The following is a 19082-nucleotide window of genomic DNA, read 5'->3' on the forward strand; positions in this document are numbered from 1 at the left end:
TGTGCCTACACACTAGAGAAAGCTGTGACAGAGTATTGACCGATAGGAACCATTTTCACAATCCCTTGCATTTTCTCTACATCCTCGACACCTTCATCTGCATAGAAATCAATGGATTCACAATGTTCTCTGATGTGTGTCTAGTGTAAGCTCTATAGTGGGGGTGCTCTTAAAGTTGTATTATTTGAAATTGGGCTTGTTAAACTATGATGGCTTTGTATGGCATTGCTCATGTTCAACAGGTAAATGTTGTGTTTGTGTTTTTCTCTTTTTTTATCACAGATCATCAGCTATTTCAGTTGTGAAGATTTTAAGGATTCTGCGTGTGCTTCGTCCTCTGAGGGCCATCAACAGGGCCAAAGGACTCAAAGTCAGACTTTTTCATCTCTGTATGACACTAGATACCGTCATTACAATTCTTGGCCTTGAAAAGATTTATGCCCATAAGCTCTTTCTATTCTGGTAAAATGTTTTGTTTTTGGACCATCTGTGTGTTCAACCAAAGGCAGACAGTGGGTGTGTTCTGGAAACCTGTTTAAAAACAATCATTATTTGTATACTTCTGTATAGTGCTAGAGCTGGGCGATATAATCGTGATGATTTTGCTGACGGTATAAAATTAAGCAACATAATGAATTTAGCAATCATTTTAATGCACTGTTTATTTGCCCACTGTGTTTCCTTATGAGCATGTCTTTAGGGCAGCACAGTGTATTAAAACAACATCAGAATCACAATAATCTAGTCATATGTCAGTCTTTAACCGCAAAAGGCTGTGATTTTTTTTACATGAACACATGCTCTGTGTGCTTCCAAGCAAACAGGTGAAGTGCTGTTCTGTGTGCAAGAGCGGGACACGTTATTTGCTGTTTTCGTGTTGTGTTTATAACAAAAGCACGGCAAGTTCACACATTTGCGCAGTTCCAAACATTTGTAACCGTTACAAGTTATAAAACAGATCTAAAAACACGTTACTTTCTGCCAAAAACGCTCCAGGTTAAATAAATATGACAAATATATGACTATAGTATAAAAAAAATTATCTAATCCTTAAAATAATAATAATAATTATTCAGTATTATATTATAATAATAATTTTGACTAGGTCTCACAATAATAGGTCAGTAATATTCAACTGGGTTCTAAAAAATAAAGTGAATAAAGCTGTAATTTTTGCACACCCTGTTCATTCACAAATATTTTTTTTTGGTAAAAACACGTATATGTAGGCAAATAATGTTTTTAATACGCTACTATGTATCATTGTATATGGGTGCATATAAATGAAAATGATATAATATTGTGTTGATTTAGTATAAAACTGTGCCTTTTAAATTTGATTTTTAATTCATGCATTAAACATTTTGAATCTACTTGACTATAATGGCTGTTAAGTTGAAATAATTGTTCGTCTGTTTTCAAATACATAATTATCAAGATAAATATATTGAATAACGTCAATAGGCTGAAAAATAATGACACAGTTTTGATGCCATATCACCAAGCCCTAATGGTGACACGAATGGAGCTGAAATTATACACCGCTTTAATATGACTGTATGAACCTGAGTACACAAGGTTATACCAATGAAAGTCATTTCTTTCTTTCTTTCATTCTTTCTTTCTTTCTTTCTTTCTTTCTTTCTTTTCTTTCTTTCTTTCTTTCTTTCTTTCAGCATGTAGTTCAATGTGTGTTTGTGGCAATCAGAACTATAGGGAACATCATGATCGTCACCACACTCCTGCAGTTCATGTTTGCCTGTATCGGTGTGCAGCTCTTTAAGGTGCCCAAGCAAATATTTTCACACGAAAACAAGATTTCACAAATTCCTTGAACAATCAGTTTGATCATATCTGTGCCCATTCGAAAAATCTTTTGCCCTCAGGGGACGTTTTATCGCTGTACAGATGATGCAAAGTCAAGTCCAGAAGACTGCAAGTGAGTGTATGATGTTTATTTCAGCGAATACCCTGGTTCATGGCAGATCTGTGTGTTTCACCATGTTTTCGTGTTTCTAGAGGGACGTATATCGTATACAGTATCGGTGAAACGGCACTGCCACAGGTGCGAGAGAGGATCTGGTACAACAGTGACTTTAACTTTGATAATGTGCTAATGGCCATGATGGCACTCTTCACCGTCTCAACGTTTGAGGGCTGGCCCGCGTAAGACACACACACACACACACACACACACACACACACACACACACACACACACACACACAAATCTATGTTTGTATACCTACAAGTACAATTCTATAGTTATAACACTGAGCTTATTATATTTTCTATCCTACTCCTTAATACTTAACCTCTCACAAACCTTTCTGCATTGTTATATTAATATTATTAAGTAATTGATAAATATGTCTAGGAAAGGAATAGTCCAATAAAAAGATTATTCTTTCATCATTTACCCTCATGTCATCTCAAATATGTGTGACTTTCTTTCATGGACCACAGTCAAAGATATTTTATAATGTCGGTTTTTCGGCTCAGCATAAAGGTAATCCACAAGACTCTAGTTTAACCAGTGTCTTCTTCAGCGATCCAATCAGTATTTGGGTGTGAAACTCCTTTTTCACTGTACATTTTGCCATTGCAGTCTGTCGGCACGATCATGATTTCAAGCTTGATTACACTTCCTAGTAGTGCTCGACGCATGCGCAGAGCGCTAGGAAGTCACGATTGAAGTCACGATTGAAGTCAATCGTGACTTCAAACGCTTGAAGTCATGATTGTCAAGGAGACTGCTGTCAAGATTTATTGTGAAAAAAGTATATTTTGGTCTGTTCTCACCCAAAAACAATTTGATTATGTCAGAAGGCCTGTATTAAACCACTGGAGTCTGATGTATTGCTTTTATGCTTCCATTATGCCCCTTTTGAAACTTGAAAGTTCGCTATTTACTTGCATTTTTTGGACAATATCTCCATTAAAATATCTTTGTTTGTGTTCCACAGAAAAGAAAGAAATCAAAAAGAAAGCCTTATGAGTTTGTGACAGCATAAGGGTGAGTAAAAGATGGATAAAAGAGGGTGAACTATTCTTCAAGTAATTTAAATCATGGGCACATTTGGGATGCCAGGTTGTCTTATATTATGAGGACATTTTGATCCCCATAATGCAGGTATACCTACACACAAAACACACACACACACACACACACACACACATACACATATACACACACACACTTACACACACACACACACACACACACACACATACACAAACACACCCTTGCTGTTAAAAGCAGTCACGTTATTTTAACTATAACATAAAAGCATGTTACTAAAGCACAATTTTATCATAACACATCATGTCTTGAGAAATGTGGTTTCATTAGTTTTATCAGATCTCAGGCAAGTGTGGTCAAGACAACCAACAATTAATTCAGTTTTTCACATGTTAAAAGGGTCAAGCCATGAGAAATAACATTTTCTTTGATCTTTTGACATATAAGATTGATCAGGGTTGAGACACCTGGGGGGGAAGCAGTAGAGATCTGCAGACACCGTTGCTGAATATAATACCAATAACATGTATCGATGGTTAGTATAAGTGTTGTTTTATGTGAGAAAACTGTGTAGATGTTGTTGGCCATTGCTTAAGCAAAATTGCGTTGATGCTGTTTCCTTTGTTATTTGACTGATTAAGTCTTTAATTGGCAATAAATTGATTTCGTGGTCTGGCTGGAAGCATGTGGGAGTTCATTTTGGAGAAGTCCATCCTAACTCTGAGGTTCAGGCAGTGGCCAGTGGAGTATTTTATGTCAGAAGTTTATCCTCTGTTAAATCCATCATTGTAGACTGAGGTGAAGCAGACAGTGATAATTGAAGCACCCCTCAATGTCTGGTTGGCACAGGCTGCAGTTAGTGGTTTCTCTCAGCAGCACAGAGCAGTGGGAGTGGACATCAGGCTGTAATATTTCTACAAAAATAAATGGGAACTAAGATTACTCCTTTCATTCTTTCATTATAAAGTGAAAATTATCTGGAGTTTCATACTTGCCACATTATTGGATTCAATTAATTTAGAATTATGTGAAACACTTGAGCAACGCTGGGAATTGCAGTTTATGAAATGGTAATGCAAGCAACAAATACATATACATTTTTCTGTATAAAAACAGAGCTGCTGGAGAAATAATCCAGTGTTAGTTGGAGTATGTTTACTCAGAGCTCCGTGTGGTGAGCTGAATTACAGGCGCCTGATTGATTGATAACTTAAGTTATCCATACAGCTATAACTTTATGGTGAAGCCTCATAAAATTTTATCTCAGATCCAATAATTACAGCTTTGAAAATATACATACTGTACATAATAATAATTTTAAGATGTTTACAGATGTTATTTAAAATGTGGTTAAAATTAAATAAAAAAATAAAAATTGGTTTAAAATAAAATATCTACATTTACATATACTACATTATATATACAGGATGCATTACAAACATACAGACTGCTGTATATTTGCAGTGAACAGTAATTTTCTTTAGGAATGTTTTACAGTGTACATGTGTTATATTTTTATTTCAGATTGAATCCTAAATTATAGTTTGCAATGATAAAAACGTGTCGATCACAAATGTAATTTTATCCCCTGCAGGCTGCTATACAAGGCCATTGACTCAAACAGGGAGAACATGGGCCCCATTTACAACTACCGTGTAGAGATCTCCATCTTCTTCATCATCTACATCATCATCATCGCTTTCTTCATGATGAACATCTTTGTGGGCTTCGTGATCGTCACATTTCAGGAGCAGGGCGAGAAAGAGTACAAGAACTGTGAGCTAGACAAGAACCAGGTGTGAAACTCCACTACAAAGTTTTTCTGATATACGTTTCACATTCAACAGTAGTGCTGCAAACAGTAATCGCTAAAATGTATAATAATTGTTAATGGAAATAATTAACAACGAATGTCATTATCGTTTAGCTTGGAGAACCTCCGTGAGTGACATCACTTTACAGTAGATAAAAATGCATTTGTTACAACAGTGTGTAAAAAGGACAGAACGTAGATTGTAGGTTTATTAGCATTTATAATTTAGTGATTTAAATTATTGTGCTACCAAACTATAATTTTTGCTAAAGTCTGGTGTAAACATCACATAACTGTTGGTTGTTTACGGGTATCAAGCAATATTGCAATTTGACATATTAATATGAAATTCAAATCATGCACAGTCACAGGTGTGCTAATCCAAACTTTTCCTCCAGTCTCCAGTGTTTTCACTGGCATCGGCATATATTCTTAGTAGGTAATGTAATGTTTAAAGTATTACTTTTGAAAAAACGGACAAAAAACTTGCCGATACTTCACAATGTCGAGATGACCGTTTTTATTGACAGTGCCTCATCTGAGTGTATAGATGACATGAAGCGATGGTCAGAGGTTAGTTACGTTGATATCATTCATTATTCTGAGTTGTTATGACAGCCAACAACTGCACAAGTTGAGCCAGAAATTAAGTAACACTTAAATTGTTGTTGTTTTCATCTGAATCGCTCAATTTGGCAGTTTTTACTTGGTGTCTCAAGACCAGAAAGAGAAAGCAGGCAATTAGAATCATCATGGCGTCTCCCAGTGGTTGCTCAGGAAAACTGTGGATATCAGCTATTTTAGAACATCAAACATGTCTCTAAACAGTAACACATTATAAATCTGATTGTCTTTTGTCTTTAACTAATATGTTACATGTGGAACTAATGTGGAATTAATGTGGAACTGTTTTTCATTCATATATTTTTAATATTCTTTTCTCTCTTTTTTGGTTTGAGAAAGTTTCTAAATAAAAATTTGAAAATGGTCAAATGAGATAAAGTTAAAAACATTTTGTTTGTAAAGTATTTAGTATACTGGATAATAAAAAATAGGCATTACTACATAATTATGTAATATATTAAATAGGGCTTTCAATAAAAATGTTTTTTTTAATTGAATTAATTACATGATGTGGCAACTAATTAATCAAATGAATAGCTTATATTAATATATATTTAGAAAGGCCCCCAAATAAAGTTAAATTGGTTTATAAGAATTAAAATTAGGGCTGTGAATCGATAACATTTTTAAAACTGTAATTAATCACACATTTTTCTGTAATTAATCACGATTAGTCGCAGTTAAATTAAAGAATATGATACATTACAACAGGCATTAAAAAAACGCATCATAACTCTATGTACTTTTATACATTGTATTAAAGAACTGGCAAGAAATTGGCTTGTCATCATGTATTTTAATATAAATATGTACATGTACTTTTTGCTAAGTAATTAGACACATTTTACAGGTCTTTGATACAAGTATATGTACAGAATACAGTACATTGTCACTTTATAACTGTCTGCTACCTCAATAACTGCTATGTGCATAGAACATTATCTCATAGTATGTTATGTTTACATTTTTAGAAACTGTCATCTTTTTGCACTACTGAGTACTGGTCGGCGCTGCACTGTCTATTGTCCTGTTCATTGTCAGTAATTTGTTGTACTGTCCTGTACTTTTTGCACATGTTTGCACGTGCACTTTATATAGGTATATATAGGTAGTTTATATAGGTATTTTATTTCGTTGTGTAGTCTCATGTGGTCCTATGTTGGTCCTTTGTTGTTTTTATGTAGCACCATGGTCCTGGAGGAACGTTGTCTCGTTTTGCTGTGTACTGTACTAACTGTATATGGTTGAAACGACAATAAAAACCACTTGACTTGACTTGACTTGACATGCCATAAAATCAGTGGACATGCCTTAATTTCCAGCATTTTCCAGTTTACTTTTTAATAACTGGATCAAAAGGATAGATTCAATTCATATCAAACTTTACTGGCAAGAGAATCTAAAGTGTTCATTGTTGAAGTGTACAAGAGTGCATTATTAGACACTATACATACCGATATAAAACATATTGAACGCTGAAGTTTCAAATCTCAAAACTATTATTTTCTCTGGCTGCGGATCGGTCTCTAGTATACCTGTCTGCAGCTCGCTGAACGTCCAGGTCCTTCAGACTCTATTGCGCACATGCTCGGTTTCACTTTTGAAACGGGTTCAGATGAAAGTCAGTGAGTGTCTTCTCAAGATGTGAAGGATACAGCAGCTTGCCCATATCACTCGCCCACTTGCGGATGAAGTCTCAATTCTTTGTACAGTTAATCCGCTCCTGTTTGCGTGCTCTGCTTCACACAATCAGTTTCTGTGTTAGGATGTGCAGTCGAGTCACGAGAGTATCTCCAGGATATTTATACATGCCAATGTTAGCCACAGAAAGTGGGGAAAAACATTAGTGAATGTTCCCCCATTGTACAAAAGTGCCTGGGTTTGTTCCTGGCAGGCAGCTGATGTCCTAACCCCGCTCCCAACCTAATCAGAACCTATAAGGCTGAGGAGCCTGCCAGGAACACCTTTCTCACATCATGTGAAGGCCCAGGAAGTAACAAATAAACACAAATAAATAAAAACTGAATGAGCAATGAGAATGTGTGTGTTGATTGCACTCTTGTGTGTGTCTTCAGCGTCAGTGTGTGGAATACGCTTTGAAAGCACGTCCACTGAGAAGGTACATCCCTAAAAACCCATACCAGTATAAATTCTGGTATGTGGTGAACTCGACGGGCTTCGAGTACATCATGTTTGTGCTCATCATACTCAACACACTCTGTCTGGCTGTTCAGGTGAGTGTCTCTAAACATTATCACACAATGTTGTTTATCACCAGGGCTGATGTGGGGTCAGTGGATATTCAGGACTTGGTGGAAACGTATGGGGCCTTCTTATGATAAAATATTGTAATGTTGTACGCTTTATAAAAATATTTTGCCAGAGTTTGCGAGGTTCATATTTAATAAAATAGTTTTGCAAAATACTCTGATGTTCTGGCTCATGGCTTTAAGTTTGGCTTGAAAGTCTTTAGCAATATAATGGACATAATGTCAAAATTGGTCATGAAGGTTGGGTCATGACCGAAAGAACTAGGTCGCGAGTACAAGCGGCCGAAATGGGCTTCCTCAGAAGGGTGGCGGGCTTCTCCCTTAGAGATAGGGTGAGGAGCTCAGTCATCCGTGAGGAGCTCGGAGTAGAGCCGCTGCTCCTTTGCGTTGAAAGGAGTCAGTTGAGGTGGTTTGGGCATCTGGTAAGGATGCCCCCTGGCCGCCTCCCTAGGGAGGTGTTTCAGGCACGTCCAGCTGGGAGGAGGCCTCGGGGAAGACCCAGGACTAGGTGGAGAGATTACATCTCCACACTGGCCCGGAACGCTCGGGGTCGCCCAGTCAGAGCTGGTTAATGTGGCTCGGGATAGGGAAGTTTGGGGCCCCCTGCTGGAGCAGCTGCCCCCGCGACCCGACTTCGGATAAGCGGTTGAAGATGGATGGATGGATGGATAATGTCAAAATGACGGATGAGGGGGCGTGTCCGGAAGTATTTGACATATGTTTATGTTTGATAACCATAACTTGAAGTGTCTGACTGGATGTCTGTTTGATGGTTGAATGGTCGGATGTTTTGACAGGAAGTTCGTTTGAGAGATAACGATAAATTGATTTTTTGACAGGTGTTTATGTCTGATAACAGTAACCAGATGTGTTTGACCTTTGGCTGACAGGATGACTGGTTGTGATGACAGGAAGTCTGTTTTGTGGTTACAGGAAGTGTGTTTTAACTGACCATGGATTGAATTTTTTGTTTGACAGATGTTTTAAATGATATAAGTTTTGTTGAGGGTGCCATTTAAAAGGTGTGTCTTCATGAGTGTTTATAACTCTACACATTCAGAAAACGATTCTGAACATTGACGAACATGGACGTTTCTCCAGTGAGCATGCAGGTTAAAATAACTGAAAGTTTGGCTTTTGCCCCAAAGCGTATGGATGATAGAGTGCGCCAGAGTTAACATCCGACACGGTGAAGCAGGAGTTTCCCATAGCCCATGAAAGTGCTGGTGGGTTTTAGTTTAATAAATCAACACATACCATCAAGATCTACACTAGAGAAGTTGATGATGACTCATTCGACACTCCGCCTTTGTTTTTCATGGAAGAAATTGGTGTTATAAGTCATCTGGAAGACTTTGACTGCCGTCCAAGATACACTGTTGTATGGAATGGCGTGACCCCTAAATGTCCGATTTTGAGTGGTTTTATGAACAAGAAGTCAGACAGCTTTGTCTCCATAGGCACTTCTATGGGTGTTTATATTAGTTGTAATTGTCTATTAAAATAAAAAGTTTCTAAATTCTATCTTTGTTTGTATCTCTCTCTCTCTCTCTCTCTAGCTCTCTTTTCCTAGTGGTAACATCTTTTAGAGGTCTAGTATCCCTTTAACTTGAGTCACCATTTTACAAATAACCTCAACAGAACCTTCTGGTCGTAAAACTTTACACTTGTTTGACCTAATGTCATTATTATAGATTCATTTAATATTACACTATTTCTTGACATTACATTCTAAACACACATTTTATTCTCATTTTACCTCTATCATACAGCATCAAGAAATATGCAATAAACACATGTTTAATTGTGTTAAATACAAAATGAATGTTAAAAACTAATGCTCTTAAACCTGTCATTTAATAAACAATTATTTTTAAACTCTTGATTTACAATGTTTTTAATATACACATCATACGACTAGGCTACTAAACACAGCAATATGTATCATACAGCATCAAGAAATACAAAGTAAGATTTAAACATGTTTAATTCAATTTTAATAAGTTTAATTCTACATACAAAATGAATGTTTAAAAAACATATATCAAACAATATCAAACTATCATGTTTAAAACTTGTGAATTAACAAACGATTTTAAGCGTAAACTCCTCATTATGATTAATGATTTGTAATTATTAATATGTTTACATTTACATTTATGCATTTGGCAGACGCTTTTATCCAAAGCGACTTACAGTGCCGTTATTACAGGGACAATCCCCCCGGAGCAACCTGGAGTTAAGTGCCTTGCTCAAGGGCCCAACAGTGGCATCTTGGTGGTGCTGGGGCTTTTACCGACCTTCTGGTCAGTAACCCTGAGCCTCAACAACTGAGCCACCACTGCCCCACGGTTTAAGGAACATAATATTTCACAGTTATTCTTTTATTCTCAATTCTAACATGTACACCTTTTAAACATGGTTATCAATTTAACAGTTGAAACTATTTCAAAGTAATTTAGTATTTTATATATTAAAATTATTTGTAAATTCTACAATATTGATGATAATTAATCAAAATGCTAGTCATATCTTACTTTTAACATTATGCTGCACACTAACTTACTACTTATATTGTCATGAGTTCATGCTATTCCACGAATCTTTCAACAATGTCCTCTGTTAAAAAAAAACAACATCTTTTAATACCTAGCAGAGGCCTTCTGGTCATGTAGTTTTCAGACTAACCAGTTGTCTTTACCATAGGTTACTAAACACAACATCCCAAATCCAAACACTCTTCTACAAAAGTAAGGTTTAAACATATTGTTTAATTACAGTAGATGTACATATTTTGAATTCTATTAAGTTTAAATGGATATTGATAAGCTATCAAATTTAGGGACCGTCTGACCCAACCGCGGCCTCTTCTCTTTTTTCTCCCCAAAAAGGAACAAAATCGTTCAGCTGGGGGCCATATAGGGTCCTCATTGGTGGATGTCACTCTGAAGGGGAGGACACCATGGAAACCACACCCCACCCAGAGGGGGGTGGCATTTGAGTGGACCTACATCACATGGTCTTACCGAGTCTTGTCGGAAGCACGTCATGCGGAGGAGTCACATGGTAGGTCCCATCCGGGGAGGGAGGAGTTCTACAAACACGGTGACCAGTGGAAGAGAGATCTCTGCCCAAGGATGGCAGGGTTTACCAACGGAGAAACCATTTTGAGGAAGATTCATCATGTGGGGTTACCTACGGGCAACCAGCACATGTGGAGCACCTACCCCAGTACAAGGCCTAGTTAGCACATGTACTGGCCGGCAGCGAGTTTCTCCAAAATCTCGCCTGCCACAGGGCTACAGAGGAAGGACATCCAGGGTCCACAACTTTGTGAACACAACTGGGTCCACCTGTGGTTGACTGAATTGACTCCATGTCAGCTGGACCACCTGGAGGTGGAGTCTCCACTCTCCCCTGAGCGTTACCTGCCATGACATGCATCCGCTGTGCTTTTCAGTTTGCCCAGGATGTGAGTGGCTTGCAACGACTTGAGTTGCTGCTGACTCCAGAGGAGGAGATGGCGGGCGAGTTGTGACATTCGACGAGAGTGCATGCCGCCTTGGCGAGTGATGTACGCTACTATCGGCGTGTTGTACATACGGACCAACACGTGCTTGCAAAAGTGGCAAAAGGCTCCGCAGGGCGAGCAATGCTGCCAGCAACTCGAGACAGTTGATGTGCCAATGCAGACATGGCTTCGTGAGCCACAAATGAGATCTTGAACTCGCCCTGAGACGAGCCGCGTTCCCATCGCAGAACTTGCTTAGGCAAACCAGCGTGTTGCAGAATGGAAGGTCCATGGGGGGTTTCCCGATGGAGCAGCTCCCATTGAAATCCCCAAATAGCTCTCAGTGCTAACCGACGAGGCCTCAAACCTTCCAGGTAAAGACACGACCGCAACATTGCCACAATCATGCTCTTGCAGTGAGAACATAACCTGTCCAGAAACACTGTCCCTGCGTGGGCAGCGCCCAGCACGTGAGGCAGCGATAGTGGCTGTGAAGCGGAGAGGTAACAATCGCAACCAGGAAATATACACAAACGGAAAGGCATCTTTAAAAAGATGCACTCCGTGAGTGCCACTATTTTAGAAGGGACATATACTCTTTTAGAGGAAGATTATACGCTTTTAGGCTGCTGAAGCTCCCAGGGTCGTTCTCTGCACTCAGCTGGTGCAAGAGGGGGAGAAGCCACTATAATGCACCATAAATCCAACAGCTTTTGTAGAGGTGAATGGATCGGCAGAGGAATTCAGTTCGTTGAAACACAACCGCTCGGCTCCGAAGAATAAATCTGAATGATGGTTGCTTACTAGCTTCTTTTATACCCGTGTGTGTGTGTGCGGAGGAGGAATTTAGTGAGAGATGGATAAACATTAAAAACATATTTTTTGATACATCTGTTAGTTAAAGGATCGGTGTGAGTACTCTTGCTTATCCACATCAGTTTAAACATACTGTATATACAATTAAAATATTTACATCTAAATAAACATTTTCTTTAAACCTTACTTTTGTAGAAGAGTGTTTGATTTGGGATGCTGTGTTTAGTAACCTATGATAAAGTTTTATTTACAACTGGTCAGTCTGAAAACGACATGATAAAAAGGTGTTTAGAGTGTCACTAGGCCTTTTAAAAGCTGTTGTTGTTTTATTAACAGAGGACATTGTTGAAAGATTTATATAATGCGAAACAGCGTCATCACAGACTTTGAAAAGGTTCCATAGCTTCAAATTGTATTTATTTATTTATTTTTGTAGAGAAGGCCCTAACTGAGAAAAGCAGTCTGAAAGGTTTTCTCCACAAGTGAATAGATTTTTAAGGATAATTTATGTATAAACCTTTAAAGACTGACCTACCGCGAGCTCTGAGGTTGTTAATTGATGGTATCTGCTTCTGTTGAAGCCATCAGTCCACGTTATTTCAAATCATGTTAAATAGCAAAGAACTACACTACCAATGATCCTGATGAGAAATGATATGTATATACGGTATATATAATTTCATGATTCTCTTCAGGTTACTATTATTGTAAAATGTGCAAAATTGTTATAAAAAGAATGGGTATTGTGTCCATTTTGTCTACTGTTAATTTTGTTACGATTGGCAAATCTCTTCAAATGTGAAATGACCCATGAGCTGCAGATTTGCAGTTGAGTTAAATATCGTTTTTAACTGCCCCGTCCTTCAGTAACAGCCTTTTTGCAAAGCTGCATTATATTGTGACATATTTAAAAACAATCAGTATTTTCAGACTGAAATCACTAGGTATCTTATTTAGTTTCTCGTGTTGGTAGGATACTTGAATAATACTGGAATTACAGCATAATCCTCCTCTAGTGTTTAGGAATACAATTATCAATGCTACTTCCTCCTTATTACCTCACTGTGACTGGGCTGGCCAAGTTTCTGATCACAAGGGTGTCATTGATGTTGTAATGTGTTAAATACAGTCATTTATTATTGTACTATGACCCTTAAGAGACCAATAATATAGTGTTACAAAGTGTCTAAAAGTTGTCAATTATACAATATACCACATTAGTTGATTAATTTGTTCTTTATATATATATAAAACATGCAGCATCATGGCCAGTCCCATCTTTTCAACTATGGGATGGACGTTTTGAACATGGTGTTCACTGGAGTCTTCACAGTGGAAATGATTCTCAAACTGATTGCTTTCAAACCGAGGGTATGTGGGGATTTATGTTTGATATTTTGTGATGTCCGCACTGTTGAACCCCTGTCCCAAGCGGCGTGCTGACTCTGTTGTTCAAACCCTTCTGCTACCGCCCTCACGTGTGTCTGTGTGTAGGATTATTGTGTGGAGCCCTGGAATGGGTTTGATGCTCTGGTGGTGATTGGCAGCATAGTAGACATCATTCTGAGTCAGGTAGACCCCCGTCTCACCTCCCATCTGTCTAAATGTCCCCTTAAAGCTCTGTTTCAAAACCTAAATCATAGGAACACTCCCTGAAGACTATTCCAAAAAGCAATCCATGAATAATGATGCTGCCTTCTTTTGGGCCAAGTTCTCGGCAGCACCGCTTGGTGAAAAAAATTCAATCTCATAATGCATTGCAATGAAAATCTATAATGGAGGATGAAGCTAAAGAAATGTCTTCTTATATCTACCCATTTTTCCTTCAATAATGAAAAATATCAATAGTCCGATCTAATTGAAAATGGACAATTGTTCCCAGTATTTGTATGAGTTATGTAGTTTTTGTGCTTACGGTATTTGAGTGCTAAGGTTCAACAGCGAGCATTACTTTTAAGAATTGCTGCTTATGTAGCGTGTTCCAAAGTAGTCACTTCTGAGAGTCCTCTTGATTTTGGATGCCTATGTAGTCAGTAGACAACAAGGCATGGTTTTGGAACAGAGGCTTCATGTCATTTCTCACCTCTGCTACTGTTAGTTGCTGATTTTGTGTGTGTTTACCGTTGAATCTGTCACTCTCACTTTTAGGGGGATATAATATTATACTTAATATTAATTGTACCCAAACAAAGCCATAGTTTTAAGCAGCATCACCACAAATAATAGATCAGAAGAAATCGTCTAGGTTACGTATGTAACCTCCGTTCCCCGATGGAGGGAACGAGACGTTGTGTCAGAGAAGCGACACTAGGGGTCTCTCTTGAGCGCCGATATTCTCCTCTGAACTATGAAAAAAGGCCAATGAGAGTTGGCAACCAGTATTTGCATGTCCCGCCCCCGGACATACGGGTATTTAAGCGGTGCAAATACGGGAGTTCATTCAGGAGCTGGAAATGGTCCGGCCACAACAGTGACGTGGCAGGGGCGACACAACGTCTCGTTCCCTCCATCGGGGAACGGAGGTTACATACGTAACCTAGACGTTCCCCTTCTGTCGCTCTCTCCACGTTGTGTCAGAGAAGCGATACTAGGGGTCCAGTGCCATGCGCTGAGCCGTGTACGTGAACTGCTGATACAGGAGCGAGCAGGTATTCTTACGTGCAGGACGACCAACTGTATCAGGCTGCACGTACCCTTCCCCAATGCCCCATTTAAGCCATCAGGATTCCTTATCGTTACCCTGGAGGGGGGAACAAGATGCTGGCCACCAACCTGGGAATGGGCCAAGCCTGGCCAGGCCTCTTTTCTCTCTATGTTTCTCGCATAGAGCAACTAAGGCCGGAGCCCTTACACGCATTGAGGGAAGGGGTTCTTAGCCCTTATTCAGGGCAGAGAAGACCCTGCGGAGGCCACGCCTACCCGAGAGGGGAGGCAAGTTTAAGTGGCAAAACATCAGAGGCCTGACTTAGGGCCTATGTGGAAAAGTTGGTGCGGTGGTGGATCCAGCCTCATAGAGGGGGGAACATACAGCACGGCAACCGATGCAGCCATGACTGCCTAAGGGAAACACGGGAGTCCGCTCGCCCGAGGGGATAGAATCGTGGTGTTACACACAGGGGGAGTCCGAAGGAGGCCTTACCTGTGGAGCACCTATACCAGTACAGGGTAGGTTGCAGTACCCGCAGTGGCTTGGGTCGGCGAGTTCCTCCGCTGAACTGCGACCCACGAGGGCTAGGGAGGAATCAACCAGTGTCCCAAACCTGGGATCTCCTGGGAATGAAGGCACACTGTTTCCCCTGGTTAGGAGGAAGGGCGCTAGGTGCAAGCGATTCACCCGGTCAGATTGTGGGCATGCTACCGAGTTCTACGGGCTCGGTACCTGAGAAAACACGGGACGATACTGACTCAACTCAGAGATTGTAGAATCTCACAAAAGTGTTAGGTGTTGCCCAGCCCGCTGCTCTACAAATGTCTGCTAGGGCGGTGCCCCTAGCCAGTGCTCATGAGGACGCAACACCATGTCCGGGTGGGCCAGTAAGGGGCTACCAAAATGACTTGCTCCTCGTCCTCCCTGACCTTGCATAGCACCTGTGCAAGAAGGCTCACTGGGGGAAATGCGTACTTGCGCAGCCCCGCAGGCCAGCTGTGTGCCAACGCGTCTGCCCCGAGGGGAGCCTCTGTCCGGGCATACCAGAGCGGGCAGTGGGAGGTTTCTTGGGAGGCAAAGAGGTCTACCTGAGCCTTGCCGAACCGGTCCCAAATCAGCTGGACCGACTGGGGGTGGAGACTCCACTCTCCGCCAGGCAAGCTTTGTCTTGACAGCGTGTCCGCTAACACATTGAGGTTGCCGGGGATGTGAGTGGCGCGCAGTGACTTGAGTCGCTGCTGACTCCAAAGGAGGAGACGACGGGCGAGCTGTGACATGCGGAGGGAGCGTACTCCGCCTTGGCGGTTTATGTATCTAGGACCGTGGTGCTGTCTGTCCTGACTAGGACGTGTTTGTTCCGAATTAACGGAAGAAACTTCTGCAGGGCCAGAAAAACAGCCAGCAGCTCTAGGCAGTTGATGTGCCAGCGCAGCGGGCCTCGGTTCCACCGGCCTGCGGCTGCGCGCCTGTTGCACACAGCGCCCCAACCCAATTTGGAGGCGTCGGTTGTGACCAGAACGCGTCGGGACACCTGCTGCAAGGGTACTCCTGCCCTTAGAAAGCAGAGGTCTGTCCAGGGTTTGAAGGTTTGGCGGCAGGCAGAGGTAACTTTTACGTTGTGCGTGCCGTGGCGTCATGCTCATCTCGGGACTCGAGTCCGGAGCCAGTGCTGAAGTGGTCTCATATGCATCAACCGCAGCGGCGCGGCCGCCGCGGAGGATGCCATATGCCCCAGGACCTGTTGGAAACGTTTTAGCGGGACCACGGCGCCTGGCTTGAAGGAAGCGAGGCATTTCAGCACTGACTGAGCACACTCGTTGGAGAGACGTGCTGTCATTGAGACTGAGTCTAACTCCAGACCGAGAAAAGAGTTGCTCTGGACCGGGGAGAGCTTGCTGTTTTCCCAGTTGACCTGAAGCCCCAAACGGCTGAGGTGGCTGAGCACCTGGTCTCTGTGTGCGCATAGTAACTCTCGGGAGTGGGCCAGTATGAGCCAGTCGTCGAGGTAATTGAGTATGCGTATGCCGGCTTCTCGGAGCAAGAGCTGCCTCTGCGACTTTCGTGAAGACGCGAGGGGACAGAGACAGGCCGAAGGGGAGGACTTTGTACTGATACGCCTGGCCGTCTAACGCGAACCTTAGGAAGGGTCGATGTCGAGGGCGAATTGAGACGTGGAAGTACGCATCCTTCAGGTCTACCGCTGCGAACCAATCTAGATGCCGGACGCCAGATAGAATTTGTTTCTGGGTGAGCGTTTTGAACGGGAGTTTGGACAAGGTCCGATTGAATGACTCGCAGGTCCAAGATCGGTCGTAAGCCACCGCCTTTCTTGGGTACAACGAAGTAAGGGCTGTAGAAACCCTTCTTCGTTTCGGTTGGAGGGGCAGGCTCTATCGCATCCTTTAATAGAAGGGAGGCGATTTCTTCGCGCAGGGAATGGGCATGTTGGCCGTGTACTGCGGAAAAATGTACGACCTGGCAAACTGAATTGCGTAACCGAGTCGAATGGTCCGGTGCAGCCAGCGTGACGGGTTGGGCAGTGAAAGCCACGCCTCTAAACTCCGTGCTGGGGCACCAAGGGGACGAGTTTTTTGGATGCACCCGGCAGGGCTTCGCAGCGGTGCGGAACAGGTAACTCGGCGTCGGGAGGCAACGTGGCGTCCCGAGGCTCTGGTGCTGAGAATAAACTCAAAGCACTTACCTTGCTCTGCGCATCCGGCAGGGGGCGGGTTCGTGACTGAGGAGGAGGTCTGATGCTGGCGTCCTCTGGACTCATCTGAACCGGCCGGCCGGGGAACAGTCGTGGGGCTGAAGGCGGGGACACCACGTCCATGGAGCCGGGACTGTTGAGGCCTGAATGCAGAGTGCCGTGAGAACGGCATTTGTGGGCCAGGTGACCCCATCATCTCAGGAGCGCCTGGGAGCCTTCTGGGTCCTCAAGGGGGTCCGTGAGACGATGGGCATCCAAATTCTGCGGGGAGCTCAACGCTGGGGCTGAGAGCTGGGCCCACTCACTTGTTAGTTGAGGCGGAGCACCACTTTCTTTCTTTCTTGAAAGCCGCAGGAGGACGCCCTTGGCGAGCAGACAGGGCATGGCCCCTGGCGGCAGGTTTGCGGCAGGGCAGGATGTTTTTTTTGCTTGAAAATAGCCTTTGTCTGTTTCTTCACCACTGAGGACTGAAGTCGTCAAGTGGTGTCGCTGAATGGACGGAGCTGGGAGACGGGGACTAGAAAGCCGGGGACTCAGGACTAGAAAGCTTGCTTTGTCTGCCTCCCGTACTGCCTGTCCATCGTTGCGTTTCTGGACCACGGAGTGGCCATCGCCTGTTTGAGTGCAGTTCCTGCAGCACGTCACGAACAGGACCACCCAAGTGCAGATTTTGAAGTGCCCTGGCCCGGTGGACTTACAGGAGGGGGCCATGGCGTGCAGGGGGGAGCGGTCTGGGACCGTTCTACCACCGAGGGTAGCGAGAGCGGAGGAGCGAGGAAGCTGGGCTTGCTCAGCTTGTCATGCACGTCCGGGAAGGAATCCGGGGGGGGGGGGAGCGGCTGTGAGCGGCAACAATGTCACCCATTATGGGCACAAACCCACGGTACCAATTAAGCCCGGGGAAGCATAGTGGACCTTCTTGCGTCAGGCTCAGACTGGGCGGAGACCCAAAGGTGGCGGCCCAGGCGAGTTATCCGCATCCGACGGCGCTGTTACGCTCTCCGATGCAGCGGTGATGTCATCATCCAATGCTGGGGAGCTAGAGGGACCGGACGGTAGGCTGTTAAGCGGACCACAGTAATCCCGAGCTCGTGGGAAGCAGGCAAGCGTGTCGGGGAAGCGGGAGGTTTTCGAGGGGATTTACCCGGCGAAAGCGTCCCGTTATTCTCCCCAGATCGTTCTCCATCGCCCGCGGCGCCTGCCTCAATCCCGTAGGAAGGAGCGTTTCTCACACTGAAAACATAACCCATTGGAGAGAATGCTCATCCCAAGCTCGGACGGAAACAAGCAAGCGTGCCGGGGAGGCGGGGGGTTTCGAGGGGGTTCACCCGGCAAAACGGAGCCCGTCACTGTCCCCAGATCGTTTTCATCGCCCGCGGCGCCTGCCTCAATCCTGTAGGAAGGAGACGAGGCGCGGAGCGACTGAAGCGGCTTTTTCTCACTACAAGAAAAAGCCTATGACCGCAATGCTGTCATGGCTATGTTCTCGTACTTAAAACATAGACCATTCATAAAAACGCTGCCTGCGTGTGATCGCAACCCAGGAATGCAAGGCAGTTTTTATGGCCGTCAGAGGTGGGGAGAATCAACGCATCCAGAAACTACACAGAGGCGGAAAATCGTCTTTAAATAGACGCGTCCTGAGAAGGACGTTCAACGCCGCTGTGTT

At 42.9% G+C, this 19082-nt stretch overlaps 1 protein-coding gene across 1 annotated transcript in view; it reads left to right on the top strand.

Annotated features, from left to right (window-relative positions):
- cacna1db (calcium channel, voltage-dependent, L type, alpha 1D subunit, b) overlaps positions 1-19082 on the top strand; it is a 135761-nt gene that overhangs the window by 77115 nt on the left and 39564 nt on the right. Inside the window, 7 exon segments of the mRNA XM_052108311.1 lie at positions 283-370; positions 1677-1784; positions 1887-1939; positions 2020-2166; positions 4617-4818; positions 7535-7693; positions 13317-13427. Coding sequence (XP_051964271.1) covers positions 283-370; positions 1677-1784; positions 1887-1939; positions 2020-2166; positions 4617-4818; positions 7535-7693; positions 13317-13427 — 868 coding nt within the window.

The sequence above is a fragment of the Xyrauchen texanus genome, chromosome 37 (genome assembly GCF_025860055.1).
Source record: "Xyrauchen texanus isolate HMW12.3.18 chromosome 37, RBS_HiC_50CHRs, whole genome shotgun sequence".
NCBI classification, from domain to species: domain Eukaryota; kingdom Metazoa; phylum Chordata; class Actinopteri; order Cypriniformes; family Catostomidae; genus Xyrauchen; species Xyrauchen texanus.